General features: G+C 42.0%; 1 protein-coding gene across 6 annotated transcripts in view; it reads right to left on the reverse strand.

Annotated features, from left to right (window-relative positions):
- Window positions 1-2,989: 2,989 nt before the first annotated feature.
- ARPP21 (cAMP regulated phosphoprotein 21) overlaps window positions 2,990-18,482 on the reverse strand; it is a 266,271-nt gene continuing 250,778 nt past the window's right edge. For 5 of the 6 annotated variants that reach the window (XM_014574051.4, XM_014574047.4, XM_006124005.5 and 2 more), the window contains 2 exons: window positions 6,373-6,524; window positions 2,991-3,790 (listed from right to left, as the gene is read on the reverse strand). In XM_014574051.4, the coding sequence (XP_014429537.2) occupies window positions 3,533-3,790; window positions 6,373-6,524 (410 nt within the window). In that variant the 3' untranslated portion in view covers window positions 2,991-3,532. Of the gene's footprint in view, window positions 3,791-6,372; window positions 6,525-18,482 lie in introns of all 6 variants that reach the window. The other variant, XM_089776566.1, reaches the window with a different exon arrangement.

Raw genomic sequence — 18,482 nt, forward strand, 5'->3', positions numbered from 1 at the left:
TCGCAGTGTATCCTCCCCACATATCAGCCAGCATTTAGGGACGGGAGATGCCCAGCATGAGTAATGATATCTGACCCTCACAGATGCTAATCCAGTCCAAAGGGATGTGATTGATAAACAAGTTGCCAATGCTGTGTATTGTTTACTGCTCTCTTTGTTTTAAGATCACAGAGGAATGCACCTGTGAGCAAACCTGTTGGGGAAAAGCCACCCATCATTTCTATGGACCTGAAATCTGGATTTAACTTACTGCTAAAATGACACTTGAGCCGTAACACCTGTTTATTAGCATACATGTAAACCTGAGCCATTATGTAATCTTTTAGACTATTGGATTATTGCACTCATTAGGTCTTGCTGCTAGAACCTATTCAGGGGCTCGGAACTCCCACCCCGTCACTTCTTTCTGCCCATTGGCACCCTATATAATCTATAGTAGTCCATTGTTTGGCAATCCCACTGAGATTAACAGCGAAGTGATACTCTGCCAGCGCTGTGCGTAATAAACCTTTGTGTTTGGATCTACACGGTGTTGAACTCCTGTTCCTTCACCCTGTAAACCTGAATTTATGAGGAATAAGGGTCTTGCGAAAGAGGGGCTTTTTCCAACATTTGGCTCCATTTACCCGGGGCCAAATATTGGAAAAACCTCTGCTGCAAAAAGAATCGGAAGAAGATATGCAAATGCGAGCGTGGTTTGCTTATCTTCTTCCAGAAAACAGTGTAGCCTTAGCCCTAATGTCCAACCTAAACCTCCCTTGCTTCTTGTCCTATCATCAGAGGCCAATGAGAATAATTTTCCCCGCTCCTCCCTGTGACAACCTTTTAGATACCTGAAAACTGCTATTGTGCCCCCTCTCAGTCTTCTCTTTTCCAAACTAAACAAGCCAAGTTCTTTCAGTCTTGCCTCATAGCTCATGTTTTCTAGACCTTTAATAATTTTTGTTGCTCTTCTCTGGACCTTCTCCAATTTCTCCACATCTTTCTTGAGATGTGGTGCCCAGGACTAGACACAATACTCCAATTGGGGCCTAATCAGTGCAGAGTAGAATGACTCTGGAAGAATGACTTCTTGGGTCTTGCTCCCAACACTCCTGTTAATGCATCCCAAAATCATGTTTGCTTTTTTTGCCAAAGTGTCACACTGTTGACTCATTTAGCTTATGGTTCACTATGACCCTCAGATCCCTTTCTGCAGTACTCCTTCCTAGACAGTCACTTCCTATTCGGTATGTGTGAAATGGATTGTTCCTTCCTAAGTAGGAGTCTTTGCATTTCTCCTTACTAAATTTCAAATAGATGTACAGAAGCTGAAATCCCATAATTAAAGGGAAGAGACAATTACATACTCTTATATAACTAAATTAATGGACATAATTTGTTTTATCTTGGGGATAGAAATGCTCTTGAACATAGATAAATCTTACTACTACAAATGTATATTTGTACTAGGGTTCCTTTAAATAAGAAAGGTCTTTCACAAAGTGCTTTTCACAAAAAGTCTGTGCACAGTTCCAACTGGTCTATAGAAGTTCACAGCTGATCAGTGGACTTCTCCCCAGTGCCCGAGTACAGGCCATACGATTATTCCAAGATCATTCATTCACCCACCCAGTACAGTCATCACTAAGGTGGAATACAGCGACTCCAAGTAACAGTTTTAAGAATCAATGTGAAGAATAACTCTCCAAATGAAACTGAAGTGGGTAGTTTAGTGAACCAAGATTGTAATGCTAAGAAAAGTGTAAGAATTTCATAAATCTTTTAACAGTCATCTCAGCCAATTCTGATTCTTCTACACGATGAATGTGTTATAAGATTCAAGGTGACAAATGCAGAAGCCACCCCTGCTGCCTGAACAGAATGGCTCAGACCCTGGGCTACAGGCAGAGCAGCCTTTTCTTGCTCCCTTGCTGCAAAATGGCACTAAAACTTGCCACAGCAGCATCTTTGCAATGCAGTGTAATTCTGAGGTGTTATGGCAGCATCAATGTAACTCTTAAACCATCCTCATTTTTTCTGCCAGGGGTAGTAGCCTGGCTGGGAATCCCTGTGCTCTCCCCAGCTGCAGTAATAGCCTCTCCAGCCACTGTCAGCACGAGTTGTACCCAGTTTCAGTATGCTCTGATTTGTATCTCGGAATAGGCTCAGAGTAGGAGCTGCTAGGATTCGGGGAGCATAAAGGCACTGGAGTTGGAAAAGGTGCAGAGAAGGGCAACAAAAACGATTAGAGGTACAGAACAGCTGTCACCTGTGACGAGATTACAAAAGGCTGGGACTGTTCAGCTTAGAAAAGAGACGACTAAGGGAGGATATAGTCGTGGTCTATTCAATCAAGATGGTTTGTGGAGAAAGTGAATAGGGAGGTGTTATTTACCCGTTTAAAAACACAAAAACCAATGGTCACCTGATGAAATTAATGGGCAATAGGTTTAAAACAAACAAAACAAAGTTCTTCAAAAAATGCACAGGCAGCTCTTTGCCAGGGGATGGTGTGAAGGCCAAAAGGGTTAGTGCATTCAGGAAAGAATGAAAAGTTCAAGGAAGATAGAGCCATCAATGGCTCTTAGCCAAGATGGTAACGAATGCACCACATGCTTTGAGTGTCTCTCAAACTCCAACAGCCAGATGCCGGGACAGAGGGGATGGATCACTCAAAATGCCTTGCTCTGGTCATTCCCTCTGAAGCATCTGGCACTGGCCACTGGAAGAGGCAGGATATTGGGCTAGATGGACCATTGGTTTGACTCAGGGTGGCTGTTCTTATGTAGCTTAAGATTATCTTTGGATCCTCTTCCCAGCTGCAGTGAACACTTATTGGGGGCAATGGAGCACCTGTTCCAGAATCTTACACCTTACCAAATGGACTCTGAACCTGTATGTTGAGATACAAATTAACAGCTTTCCCATTAACTAGAGCAGAAATCAGACAACACAAATACCAAAAGGAGAACGATATTCAAAAAGAGAGAGTAGAACAAACAGGTGGTAGAAACATGACCTTTCTTCATGAGGTCAAATAGCTTTATTGTGATTAAACACTACAATACAGTATATGTCCATAAAAAACTCTATAGTGTATATAAATTATTCCTTCCATTCAGCAATTCTTTTTGTTGTTGTTGTTTTTTAAATTTCCATTACAGCTTTGGTACAATGTGATTTTATTATATATTTTTAAATACTTTTAGCTTCACAAACTCAACACAAAGTACAAAACTAATCCGAATCAGGGATATTACAATCTACACAGTGGTGTTCAGTGGTAGGAAAAAATCTTACCTCAATGAATTCATGTCACTAGCTAAGCTATAAAGGCATACCTAGCAGACATGACAAAAATATGCACCATGAACCAGCAAACATTTTTTAATTTATTATTTTTTACAGAATTCCAGCAGCAATTGCTTGAGCACTGTCAATACTTATGTCCCAACTGATTATCCTGTTGTGCTCCTCTTCATTTGAAGGCCATGAGTTATTTGTCAAATAATGCACCGCTATCCTTGTGTATTCACACTATGCCACAGTGTCAGTACTTGACCTGCCACCCTGTATTGTTAATACTTGCACAGTTTGTCCTGCAGCTGGCAGTGATAACTGGAACGTTATTGGAGGGGCAGTGTGGGGCAATCAACCTTAAGTTGTTCTGTGGAGTGGGAGGTATAACATTACAGTAAACAGGCATTCCAGTGGCTGTAATTGTTCCTTGACCTGATTGATTAGGTAGCATGATTGGCTGTTGATATGATTGTTGTGGCAGTCCTTGAGAACCCTGCGTCATTGGCACCTAGGAGACAGGGTATAAAAAACAAATTGGTAAATTAGAGCCAAATGAATTAAAGAATCCCCAGTGTATTCTGAATTGCCCATTCCCTTTTACTTTGATTTGCATATCAAGTGTATATTACCAAGCATAGCACTTTCTTCTATTTAGAATGTCCATGGAATATATTGTGTATTAGTGACAGGTTGAAGTAGAAGCACTGATCCACCAAGTTAATTTTCTACTGATGTAAAGCTGGTGGCCCCTCAAGGGTTTTACATTAAGGTATACGTCTAGACTGCAAGCTTCTTTTGAAAGAGAACATCCACATCTCAAAACCGTATCGAAAAAGTGATCTGCTTTTTCAGAAGAGAGCGTCCAGACTGCATGGATGCTCTCTTGAAAGAAAGCCCTGATTGCTATTCACGGAATGGCCACTAGGGTACCTGTGCTTTTTTTGATTACCTCCTTCTGAAAAATGTCCCTGTTCTTCCTCATAATTTGAGGTTTACCAATGTCGAAAAAAAACCCTGCGATCTTTCGATTTAATTTCAAAAGAACATGGTTGCAGTGTGGATGCAGGTGAAGTTTTTTCGAAAAAACAATGTAGTCTAGACATATCCCAATGGTGTCAATTTACTGTTTTATCTTCTGCCAAGGCTGGGCTGGCCAATTGCAAAGCAGCTCCCCTTCTCATCTGTTGTGAGCAGAGCTAGTAATGGGAAATCAAGCCTACAAATTATTTTATTTCTGTTGAGACAAAATCTCACCTACTTGGTTTTGTCACTGCAAAGCTAGGTGTGATTCTAAACAAATTTCTGTTCTGTTTGCACATGGATGAAAGGTTTTTGAGGGCACGTCTCATCCTTATACTGGCAAAAACAGGGATCTTTCTATTTGATGTAAGCTCAGGTGGGAGCCTAAAAGAAGGGAGGTTTTTGTCGATGGGGTTTTTACCCCACACTTACCCTGAGGGGGTCAATACAGGCTAAGAAGGGGGCCAATTAACCAGACAAGCCATAGCAGAAGGTAATCAGGTGGCTTAAGCCATTCCCTGACTGAAAATAAGGGCACGTAGCTGAGGAGAAATGAGCTGGTCTGGCTTTATAACAGCAGGAAGATAGCTACAAGGAAGTTGTCTGCAGTCATTCTCCGGGTGAAGTGTTTGGAGGACTACAGAGCTAAAGAGACCTACATTAGTCTCTAGAAGGAGAGAGTTTGATGGCTGGCAAACCTAGAGATATGGGGGAGCCAGAAGGCTAGGAAAAGCTCAGAGAAAAGGCAGTAAGGGCCAGAATGGAACAGACATTGGCTGCTAATAAAAAGATCCCTGACCTGAAACCTGGAGTAGAGAGTGGGCATGGGTTTCCCTACCAACCGCTGAGGAAGTGAATGGGACGACTGCCTGAGCCCATCCATAGAGATAAGATTTTGATGTCCTGGTATGAGAGGACACATGTGACTTGACTGGAAGGCTAAGCCATGGTCACAGATGAGCAGTGAGACAGAAAGGAGGTGTTGGACCGGGAATCAGCTGATCCCTGCAGTGACCAGGAGGAGGCATACTAGCTGGCGGCCCCTTGAGGGTGGAGCGGGAGACTGTCTCACAATCAAACAGTCATTGTTAAAGGATTCCTATGTTAGCCCATTTCCATTACCACTGAATTGTCTAACTAATTTGAACAGGTTAAAGACATCAGCTGAGATTTCCAAAGCTGTTTATCTATATAGGTTGCAACACTCGGGCTGATTAACCTACTAGTATGCAGCATAATCAGCTGAACCAAAATTTGCCCCATATGTTATATTATCTCACACTTCTGTCTTTAACCTAAGCAGAGGGTCATTTTTGCCCACAAACCTGGGCAAAACACTTTCTACCAAACACTCACTTCCCTTCTCTGCCCCCTCTGCCCTATCTTTCCAGGAGAGTTAACCTTACACTTTGGTAATAAGAACAGATTATGGAAAAGATGAGAGGCCTTGCAACCACTGCAGGATTTTGAAATGAATTAATATGCCTTTGGCTTTCTTTGAGGAAGTGGAAAATAGAAGCATGTAGAAGCATTCTTGTCACCACATAGGCCCTTGTGGTTCCCTCAGTTAATCCAGCTAAAGTAGGGCAGTCAAGAAATCTGGGTAAAATCCAGTTACTTCTTTTCTTCCCAAGTCTAACAAACTCAATTCCACATGGGTAGCCTGTCTACCAGAACACACAGCATAAAGTCTGTTTGAGTGTGGGACAATCTCCCCTTCCCCTGACATTGGTGCTGGAATGAGGGGGAGACTGTTTCTCTTGTGTTCTCTCTCTCTCTCGCTTTCCAATTCCAGCTCCTCAGGGAAAGAACCAAGGCTTCCTTTATATCCAATGCAGTGCTGACCAGTTTGGCCATAATTAATAAATTATCACCTTAATGTAGTCTAATGTAAAATGAAAACAGAAGTACAAGGCAGATTAAAAATCACGTAAAGAGCACAACATTTGAGTCCGAAGAAACCTGAAGCTAGCAATAGGAAGAGACAGCCCTCGCTGCATGAGGTGACATTACCATATACTGTAAATATATATTTTCCAAAGAGAGAAATTCAGTATGGCTTATAAGTACCTGATAAGACGACATGGCTGGATACTGAACCATCATGCCTTGCACCTGATTTCCCTGCTGATTATTCATCAGGTTCTGACTCTGGGGAGGTTGCTGCATTCCCATGAGTCCTTGGAACCCTTGTTGCTGATTAGGCAAGACGGGCTGATAACCTGAAAGAAACAATCATTTTCAATTGTCTATGAATCAGTCACTGAGGCAAAACTAAAGCCGTTTAGAAACCCCCCCACACCTAAATAATAGGTTTTCCCGTCACATGTCCTGTGCAATCCAATGCCCTTTGAGAGAACCATTAGCAGATATCTAAAACTAGGTGAACAGAACACTCAGGAATAGAGGCAAATTGACAGTTCTGGAAGATGAAACATAGTATTTAGACATAGAACAGGAATCCTGAGCCAGAGTCATCTTTGAGGGAAACTTAGCTGAAACCTCAGCATTTGACGTAAGACCCTGAACAGATATTCGTTTTTAATAACTTTTGGCCACTTTGAGTTAAATCCTAGATCCACTGAACTCAATGGCAAAAATCCCATTGTTTTACAGGGATTTTACCTTTAAATGACTTAAAGGTGAAAATGTTATCTATTGTGTGAGCCATCAAGTCTTCAGCAAAGTGGGAAGGCACTAGCAGAAATTAGAAAGGGAAAACAATTTTTTATCATTACGCAAACACACTTCTGCTTCCTTATTAGGGTTTTCATTATAGGGCTGTCTCTAATTTATAGCTAGTACATGCTAATGCTCATATTATGCCCTAGTGACTTCTTCTGTGCCTACGTGGTGTGTGTTCTTTGCTTTGCTCCAGTATAAATAAAGCCAACATACAACAGACCAAGAAACCAGCATAGAGAGAGAAAAAATGGCTTCTGATTTCAGTTACTATCAGCTTTACATGCAAACCCACCACAATGTTAAAGGTTTGAAAATTTCGAATGGGATTTCTGCTTCTGTAATGTGCTTCCCTTTTAGGTTAAGTGAAAGAGCTGAGGCTGAGAGATTTGCAATGTTTACAGGCCAGGATGGCATGGAAAGTAGAGAAGGAAGAGAACCAGGCTGTGACCAGTGGCAATCTTAGGAGATAGTATGTGCCAGTGTCAGTGGTTTCATTAGTACCATATGAACAAGGGGATTGGAGAGTCTTAATGGGGGGGAGGGGAGAGTCTACCATCAGGAAAGGCAGCAATGGGGGGGGGGTGCTTATGCTGTACAGAAACCAGGTGTGGAGAACAGAGGCATCCCAGCCCTACAATATATCTTCAGTGAAGGAACATTGTAAATCTGAGCTTATTTTTCCTTAATAATACCTCTTCCGCTCTGTTTTTTGTTGTTTGACATTGTTATGCACAGCACTGCACTTTGCACTTTGCAGTGGTTGTCTCTGAATAAGCATACTTCAAGCAAATAAGAATTACTGCACAGAGTAAATATTGTTATTTCCATGTGACAATGTAAGTGTCACATCTGCTCCATTTATATTCATGAATACAGTGCGTTTTCAATATACTCCACAAATTGAAAATCATCATCTGGGCATTTCTTGATTATATAAAGAAATTTAAAGTAAGCAACTGTACTATTGTGTGGTGATAGCTTTCCTCTAAAGGTTTTTATACAGGAGAAATGTGTGGCACCTCTGACCAGAATTTTTGGCTTGCTTCACATTAAATATGTTTTTCCAATAGATATGAGATCAGCTTCTCCAGTAAATCTAACCTAATGAAAAAGATTTAATTCCCTTGGCAACAAATTATTTTGGCTGGAATATAGAATCATACCTCTCTCAAATGCGCTGGGATTATTAGACTCTAATTTGCTGATTTTTTTCCCCCCACATAAACCTGGTATCAGCATATTGCCTACTCCTATAAATTATCAACATTAGAAATGTGAAACACCGAAAAGGTGTTTGCAGAATGCATACATATGTATGTTTCACATCCTCATCTGTCCCTGGGTAACCTCTGTTTGGGGTGAGGTCATACATTAAAAAGCCTATCATCACAAAAATGGGGATTTGAAGGACAGAGTTAAAACATCTGGAGTCACCTAAAAGCGGAAGCAAAATTAAATCATTTTAGTTCACCTGTTTTTCTTCAAAGTACCACCATCCTTTAAGTCTACTAAGAGGCAGTCAACTGAGGAACCAAATGACAGCATATAGTGGAAGTGGGCAAGGATATACAGGAAAAGGACATCAGACAGCAATGTGATACACCTGTATAGTATGGCAATTGGTGCTCTACAGTACTGGGGTCAAACAATGGAAACCCTGCTGTTATCCCTCAAATGCTATGGGATTACCAAAGCTATATAGTTACTCATGGGCTACTCATATGCGTTTTCATGTCTAGTTGATCTTGTCTATTTCCACTGAATGAATGAGTTCAGTGATAGGTAAAATTGCTTGTTAAACCTTGACTTCAGCTTATTATGATGTGGATCCACTATGTATCCATTCTTATGCAGAATATGTAGGAATCAACCCACTAGAATACGATGCCTCATAACCTCAGCTTGAGCAAATCCATACATAAAAATCACTACTACATTAACAAATGAAGCACTGGCTAGCACTTAATGATATGCCTATGCTACCAAAGCTTATAACAGGTATGGACAGGTGTTGCTTGTGAGGGGTCAGATCAGAAATGAGATCCCCTGGACAGCACAACTGCTACCTATTCTACATTCTGCAATTTTATATTACCCCATAATATTTTGACTGAGCAATTTCTCCTGCTCAAGGGCATTTTTGCATCTTCCAACCACTGCCTTGTGTGATGCTGCTCCACTGGGAGACACAAAGGGTCTGATTCTCATTTACACTAAGGTCTCTTTGCTCTGCTCTCATAGCACAAAGGGGCTTCAAAGTGAGCAAAAATGTAATCTAGGCACACTTTTCAGCCTCTTCTCGTTGTTGGAACAACATAAAAGGGCCTTAATGTAAATGAGAATCAGGTCCAACGTCTCCTGGAGCTCCCTTTCTCTGTGTGTCTGTGTCTGTGTACACACCTGTCCCCCACTCTTAGAATCCTTATAGAGGTACAGTGTTGTTTAGCCTGCCAGCTCCTGTAGGATTTATGTAGAGGGATGGGACCCTACCTCTTTTCCTTTCTGGATAGCTATTGCTTTCACTTGTGGACAGAGAGGCAGGCCATATGCGAGCCTTTAATTAATACTGAACTGATTCTGGTGGGTTTTTTTAAAAAACCATTCAGATCTTTTTGGCTATAATAATATCATGAATGTTACAAAACATGTCATAATGCAGCACGCCAATAGAATATGAGTTGGCACCATTCTATACCAAAATAAAACTCCTTATTTAGGACTCCCAATTCAAATGTGTACAGCTGAATGGAAGCGACTTGCTTATGTCCCAGGGGAGAATTTGGCCTTTTCTCATGTAAAATACATGCACAAATACAGGAAGAGCCTACATGCCACAAACATAACAAGCATAATGAAATTAGCAAAGTGAAAAGTATTTGACAACTGAACAGATGGGTAACAGACTTTAAACAAAGAGTTCCTTAATTCCTAGCAAGATTTATTAGCAAGATGCAAACATTATGGAAAATTAGATTAACTGACTAGATGGTTTTCTGCTTCAGGAAAAGAACAGGGAAAGAGACATTTTTCACACCCTTTAGCTATATATATATTTTTCTGCAGTAACACATGTATTCAATTGACTTTTGTTTGAATGCTAGAATTTCACTGCACTTTTGAAAGTTTGACTAGGTATACAAATATGTAACATCTTAATGGGTCTTACTCACAAAGGAGATGACTAAAAGTTTTGGAGTGGCACCGGTGGTGGTGAGAGGCAGTGGAAAAATGATACTTGCTTCATCAATACTTATTTTGTTGTATCCAGGATATTCTACATGGGCCTGATTTAAACCTCAATTGCTTCCTTGGAAATTGGACCAGATCCTATACCCTGCTCTCAGAATAAATATGTATGACTGATCAATCCCATTTAAAAATGTATCTGAAAAGGCTAAAGTGTGCTCTTGATACACACATACAACTTCCCTGTATTCCAACTGGAAATGTTTGCATGGACTAAGGGAACAGTACGGCATTTAAGTGTTTTTATTTTTGAAAACACATCTATTTTACACTATCTCTTGTCAGACCCTTTGCGTGCCAAGACATCAGGAACCGCTACACAGTATGTAACAAATACACTGTCATGGCAATTAGATATTCAACTACAGATTTCAAATTTGAGCAGAGAGATTCCATTTTTTATTAATATGAAAAGGACAGTGCACAAGTCTTCATCTGAACTGAAGCTGTTCATCCATAGAGATGCTCCTTCATTTTTTATATAGATATATATAAGCCCAACAAAAACAAGGAATCCTTGTGGCACTAACAAATGTATTTGGGAATAAACTTTCACGACAATCTTTAAGGACTTCTCATTGGTTTTGCTGAAACAAACCAACATGGCTACCCTTCTGAAACTTGTGAGTATTTATACTAGCCGGACATCAGGAAATAATGGCTTTTATACTATTTGGTGAAGACTGTGGACCAGGATTCAGGAAACCTGGGTTCTGGTCTTTGCTCTGTCAAAGCTATCCTGTGTGAACTTGTGTAAGTCATTTAATTTCAGTTTCTCTTCTGTAAAATGGGAATCAAACTCTTCCCTAACTTCTAGGGGCACCATGAGGATAAATTTACCAATGTATCTGCAGCACTCAGATATAGTACTGGGATTATGAGCCCCATAGAAAAACCTACAGATTTCACAACATATCCCAGGACAAGCAAACCCACAGTATCACACTCTCTCTAAATTATGGTGTACACTGTTTTACTTATTCTGAAATATTGGTCCCTTATTTTCTTTTTTTCCTGTTTCCACTTCGTGTTCTCAGGCAAGATGTCAAGATGGAAATATTAGGTCAGCACATCACAAAGAGAATCTGAATCAAGCTGGAAAGCAATACTGCTAGTGTGAAAAATGATTAAAAACTATTACTACTACTTTGTTCTTTTGCTTTTCAAGGGCACTAAACTGCATATTGTTTTTTGTAACTGCAATATGATCCTGCATTATGGGCACCAAAGAGAAAACACAGAAATTCAAACATAAATGGAGATGTTCATTCTAATGGGAAATATATATATATTTGTTCCAAGAAAACAAGGTAGAAATGGAATAGCTGAATTCATATGCTGACAGACAGCTAGTCTCTGTCTGACACACAGAAGCCATTCAAAGTTCTGTGGAAGAGAGTCCAAGAGCATAAATTGGTGTCACTTTGGGTCCTTTAGGTGTGAGTTTCTCCAATTTGAGCCCCCACATTATACATCACCCTATGAAACTGGCTTATGTTCACCTTCAAGGAAACCCCATCCTTTTGCAAAACTGACAAGGTAAGTTTCAGCTTGATTTCCCCCTCATGAAAGTGTAAATGACACAAACTGACCTGTCTCATTTCTTTTCTAAGTTTTGGGTTTGTGGATGGGTCCAACTTGCACCATTGGCAACATTCCCTGCCATGGGCTGGTATCTACATCCCCTTACTGCACACTGGCCAGGTAGCCTATGGCACAGGAAAAGGATGAAGATGGGATAATTCAGAAAACTTTATTTTATAACCTTCTCAGAGAGATCACACAACTATATTATCCTAGCAAATCTTTTATTGGGGGGGGAGGAAGGGGAGATATACATCTGCGATTGCTATCTTACAATATTATGTACACAGCAGCAGTTTCAATCCTGCATTCAATGCTGCCACACTTTTTGCATGCTATTTATTTTTAGATGAAAGTGAAAAAGACCACAATGTTGTGAAAATGGCATGAAGAACTGATTGAACTGCCTGAACAGTATCACATCACTGGGTAGAGAAGCACATATTCAAACTGGATGGGTTCCAGGTGATCCGTAAAGGGACACGAAGTGGAACGATGCTTTTTGCAGCAATAGTTTTTCCTTCAGACTTGCTCTTTTGCTCATTAGCTTTCATACTACATAAAGTGTAATCCTTAAAAGCCTTTTTACCATCCCCTGAGAACATACATATGTGGGTTATTTTCTAATGGCAGTACACATCAGATGAACCATCCTATTACAGCAAGCTCCAGGGCCTCTTTACTGCAATTATATCATCCTGCTCCATGTTATCTCTGCTACAAAGGAGGATTTTTTAAAATCAGGGCAAACATGAGAGACACTGTTAAACAACCAGAGGAATGAACCGTGCATGGAATTTCAATGAATGCCTCAGAGGGAAAAGGAGCCTTGGATTCCAGTCTAAATGGAAGAGGCTGTCATAGTGTTGAGGTAATTCTCTGAACTTTTATGGCCCATATCACCACGCTGACAGTCAGATAACTTAAACATCCCAGAGGGAGACAGACAACATGAAAGGCCCACAAATGTTTTAATAGCTTAATGAGGCTATGGAGCTTAAAAGGGAAAATGCAGCAGTCTCACGCCTCTGCCAGCCACGTAAGCCATAATTATGATTAAAGCAAGTTTGGTGCTCAACTTGTTTTTGCATACATCCTTTATGACTCTTTCCTTACCCCCAGCTTCGGAATTGTGGCAAAGATTAGCAAGGTAGCTTTATAACTATATCAACACTTGCTTAGGCCATATTTATACAACCACTTATGTCAGCAAAATGTTTGCTACTTAGGGGTGTGAAAAAAAACAAACTCCTGAGCAATGTAGATTTTGCCAGCAAAAGTGCACAGTGTTGCATTGGCAGGACAGCTTATCCTGCTCATGTTGCTACTGCTGCTTGTTGGGGATGGTTCAATGATGTTGAGGGGAGAGCTTTCTCTCGTTGGCATAGAGTGGCTACACAAGAGATCTTACAGAGGCACAGCTGCATCGGTACAGCTGCACGGCTGTAAGCTCTCTAGTGCAGACATATCCTTAGCCTTTAGATAAAGAGGATTTTGGCTGGCAAGTCTCTGAACTTCAGACTGTGCTCCACTCTCCCACATATACAGAGCTCTTGCAACTAAGTAGTGTTATTGATCTCAGTGTATAAATTCACAAAGTGGTTTGCAGGAAGTAGTTTTAGCACACACTGTTCTTTCCTGCCCCACCCTTCCCCCCCATAGATTCGCCACAGAGAGTTCTCAGAACTATAATGAGCCAAGCTTTCTCAGTTTAAATTCAGAAAATATCATCCTCTGAGCAATTCAACAGAAATCCTTATGGGATCAAATTCTCTTGAGAGATATTTAGATATCACAGAAGCTAGCAGAGCCCAAGGAGGTGCTATTTTAGTACTACACAGCATTCCGCTCATCCCTTCCTTTTTCAGGACGGTAAATAAATTAATAAAACTGGCCCCTTTATGGGTACCCTGCTCTCTCCTTGAGAAAGGGATTTATTAGCTTTATCAGTGATCTAAAAGAAAAGATAAAACCATTGCTGGCAAAATTTGCAGAGGGTACCAAAAATTGTGGCATAAAATGATGACAGATCAGTAATTCAGGACAAGCTGCATCTCTTGGGCTTCTTTGAACAACATGAGTTTTAACACAACTAAATGCAAGGTCATAAATCTATGAATAAAGAATGTAAAGGTCACACTTATAGAGGACTGTATCCTGGAATACAATGAAACCGAGAATAAATGCTAGGTAATGAACAGAACATGAGCTATCATTGCATTTCTGTAGCTAAGAGGGTGAATGTAACCCTCTGTATAGGGTGTTAATAGTGTTGCCAGATGGTTGAAACAAAAATACCGAACACGACCCTCCCCCCCCCCCGCAAAAAAAATCACTGGGAAAAAATTCTGCTGAAGGGGAAAAAAAGGGGAGGGGGAGACCAAAGTTGTTGAGCAGAAAGGACTCCAAGACTTAAGCCAAAAAAAATTAAAATAAGACAGCATTAAAACAGCATGTCCTCTTTACGAGTGAGTGCAGGGATAGGAACAGGGAAGTGGTTGAACACTAAGACCCAGGGAAAGCATTACTTGCCCTTGATCTTTTGGCCGGCAGCCATTTGTGCCTTGCAGCCTTGTGGAACCAGGTAAGCATGGGGGTTGGGGTTGGAGGGCTGGGGTTGTTGGAGATCAGGGCGGAGAGGGAGGGAGGCCGGGCGCTGAGTGTTTGTAGGGTTGCCTGGTGCCCGGCATTTTCACCTCCTGGCCGGGAAAAATTCAGAAAATACCAGACATCTCAGGTGTCCGTGAATTTTTTTACCGGAGAGGAAGTGAAAATACTGGATGGTCTGGATGAATACCAGACACCTGGCAACCCTAGGTGTTAATAAGACCATTGCTGGATTACTGTACCCAGTTTTGGTGCTCACACTTCAAAAAGCTTGTTGAAAAGCTGAAAAGGGAAAGGACAACAAAAAAGCTTTGATGTCTGAAAAACATGCTGCATAGTGAGAGACTTAAAGAGTTCAATGTGCATAGTTTAGAGAAGACTGAGATGCAGCTTGTATTAAAATGCATATTGTTCAAATGAGCCCACATCATCAAAACAGTCCAGCACGGCCTGCATCAGTCACCTGTCTTTATCACTATGCCACTCAGTTGAAATCTACAGGTACCTACGTGGGGAAGAGATTTCTGATCGCAAATGGTCTACTTTAGCAGACAGATTAAACAGAGGTTACTGGCATGGGCAGCGTGTGCATCGCTGGCTGGGGGAGGCTAGCTCTCATCCCTGCTCCTTCCACCCAAGGCCCTGCCCCTCTTCAGTGTCCCACCAATGTGGCCACCGGCCTCCACCCCAGGCTGGCTAGTGCCCCCAGAGCTCTGGGAGGGAGAGCACATGGCACTACCGCAGACCCTATCCTAGTCCCAGGGCACTGAGTGGGAGAGTGTATAGCAGTGCTGCTGCAGCTCCCGCAAACCCAGAGTGCCAGGAAGGTGAGTGCATGGCAGTGCTGCTGCAGCATCCCCCCCACCCCAGGAGCACAGCCAAAGCAGAGCCTGGGATTAAAGTGTGGGTGGGGACATGCCTGCAGGACCTTGTAGCCAGAACCCCCCCCCCCCCCCCATCTCATCCATCTTATTTGCCTCTCTGAGGTTCCCGAAGCATACAGGGCAGAGAAGGAGCAATAAAATCAGCATAGTGTATGCTGGCTCATCTGATCCTGAGAAGCTGAAAACATAGATATGAGGAGAGAGCAATTAAGGCAATAAGCTGGCCTCAAGGCTGCGAGAAGTGCCCGGCTGGCACCCATGTTGATACAAACACACAGCCGTCCCTGGGAGAGGAATCCCCCACTGAGAAAAGAATCTCCAGTACTTCCAATTTAATCCTCTCAACTCTCTCTTACAAGTGTAAATTAAGTTCACAACTCCCTTGTAAGAACTGGTCTCATAAAAGGCAGACCAGCACTATTTGGCATCACAGATAAGAAAGAGAAATATGTGACCCCATGGGTACAAAGATGGGTACAGCAGCACACTCACTTTTGAGTGTCATTCTACCCTCTACCTGCTGGTCGGGTTAGGTGTTTGACCTCCCGAGGTTCTATGGGGACGCCCACCTCATATTTTCATCTTTCCTAGGAATTGAGGGACCGGCCCTGGCCTGACACACTAGAGTCGAGAGGCACAGAAGGGGGTAAAAATTGTACCTGGATGTGGTCCTCTGTCTTAAGTGTACACAGACTTAGAGCTCTTTAAAGATTAAGCTGTTACTTGGTACTATTATTTCTGTTTTCCTATCTTTATCTTCTTTGTAACCATTTTTAAGTTCTATATTTTGCTAGCAGTTAAGAAATAGAACAATAGCCATTGCAACCATATGATTTATAAGCTTCCTCAATAAACCTGTAACTGTTTAAGCTTTAACCTGACTCCTTCAGTTGCTGTAACAGAACTAGGCACAATTTAAAAGAACTTCAGCCGGTCTTAAGGGACAGATATAGGGAGAGCTTGGGCGTTTGGATTTGTGTCACTCCCAGGTGGCAGATCCGTTGGGGCACTTCTCAGCCTCCCCCAGGCTGCCCGCTGCGAAGGAATCACAGATTCTAGCAGCTAAAATCTGAAGTGTAATAAGCTCTCCCTGCAAACTTATTGGGGCGCTCGTCAACCTCCTCCAGGTTGCCTGCTGCAAGGGACCCCGGTCTCAGCAGTTGAAGTCTCGGGTGTATAGCACACACACACACCACTCACTGCCCTGACCGTCGGCTGACAGACCTCCCCCAGCCTCCGCCTATGGTTATAGGCTTCATGTAGCGATCAATAGTTCTATAGCCTGTGCTATTCAAGAAGTCAGACTAGATGATCAGTCTCTTCAGGTCTAAACATTTATGAAAATTGGGCTTGCACTTAGCACTTATTTAATTCCTAAACTTCCAATGACAAGGGTCATTGACATATGTGAGAGAGAGACCAATGATGATAAAATAACAATGCATCTACTTCCTGAATTGTCCTTCGCTGGGAACAGCAGAGAGAGTGAGTTACCAGAGACATTATTGCACCTCCTTGATCTCATGCTGCCTAGTCCCACTGGAAGATGAAGCCCCTGAGGAGCACCCAAAGTTACTTCAATCTTTCTTCTCTTTGCTCCTTCCCTTCTCTCCCCCACCCCGCCATGTCATCATCACCTTGAAAATTCCCAGGTTTTGTTAGGATGTTTTAAAAATTAAGTAATAAAACCCCAACAATGGAAAAGCTAACATGGGTAGTATCTAAGGGTAAGTGTGGATTCAATTTTACTCCCTGACGATGGGACCTTATCATTCTTCTACTGAGTTTTTAACTACAGAAGGCCAGGGCCATTGCGGCTCTATGACTCAATACTGCAGTTATCAACTTGAATAGAAGATCATCACGCCAAGTGACAAGACAGAAAAATGACTAATATAGATGTTACCATCTATATACAGAAAACAGTCATTCTTCTGACAGGACAAAACATGCACAGACACATACAGAAGAGTGAGTGTCCCTAAGAGCACCTCAATGCCACCTGACAAAAGCGTTCATTGTTCGGTAATGGTAGGTCTCCCCCGCCACCCAGCTGGCCTGACGGTACACACTACACACTGATATCACAGTACTGATCTATAAAGAATGCCATAGGAGATCTTGAAAGAAAGCCAAGAACATGCTGGTCATTAATATCACTGTGGAATGTATGTATGTATGTATGGAAGCTATTTAAAAAGTGGTGTCTAAATACTGGTAATATGCCCTTATAGTTTGTATGTTACTCCCCCTCCCGCAGCAGAGTTGAAAAACTGGGGATGTATATTACCCTATCTGTCTAGGTACATATGTAGATAAAATATTGTAAGGCAAAACAATGGAAGCCCTATTTATATACAAGTTAGCAGGGGGATGAGAAGTCAAAAGGAAGGGAATAACAGCAGTGGAAAAAGAGCTGATTTTCTGGGGCAGCCCCATAGCAGGAGGTCGATGGGAGAAACTCTCCCATCGACTTCCCTTACTTCTTGTGACTGTGCTGAGTTTCGACACAGATGGGCAGTGTTTCCTCTAAGCTATGCAGCAGCTGATTAATCAGCTCCACCCAGCCAGTCAGATCCATGCATGGAGCCCTGAGCCTCTGACTGGGGGTGGGGCAGATTAATCCCCTTTGAAGCTGTGCTGCCATGCACTTAGAGGTAACACTGTTGATGGGGGTGCCCTCAGCATTTAATTAAGCAGGTCCTTACCCACTAAATCGAATGCCAGAAACTCGACCTCTGGAGCACTGATCTATGTGGAAGTATAGATGTGCCCTTATACAAGGATTTTAGCCTGTTAAAATTAAATTTACACTCTAAGGCTGTGTCCAGACTCAGGGTTTTTTTCAGGAAAAGTAGCCTTTTCCCGAAAAAACTTCCCCTGCGTCCAGACTCAAGCCGTGTTCTTTCGAAATTATTTCGAAAGAACGCGGCTTTTCTTTCGATGGCGGTAAACCTCGTTTCACGAGGAACGCCTTCTTTCGAAAGTTCCTCTTTCGAAAGAAGGCGTTCTTCAATGTAAATAGGGCTTCCTCGAAAGAGAGCATCCAGACTCGCTGGGTGCTCTCTTTCGAAAAAGCGGATTGCTCTTTTGAAAGATCCGCCTGCAGTCTAGACACGATCTTTCGAAAGAGGCTCTTTCAAAAGATGCTTTCGAAAGAGCCTCTTTCGAAAG

The sequence above is a fragment of the Pelodiscus sinensis genome, chromosome 2, assembly GCF_052426305.1.
Source record: "Pelodiscus sinensis isolate ZL-2025 chromosome 2, ASM5242630v1, whole genome shotgun sequence".
Taxonomy (NCBI): domain Eukaryota; kingdom Metazoa; phylum Chordata; order Testudines; family Trionychidae; genus Pelodiscus; species Pelodiscus sinensis.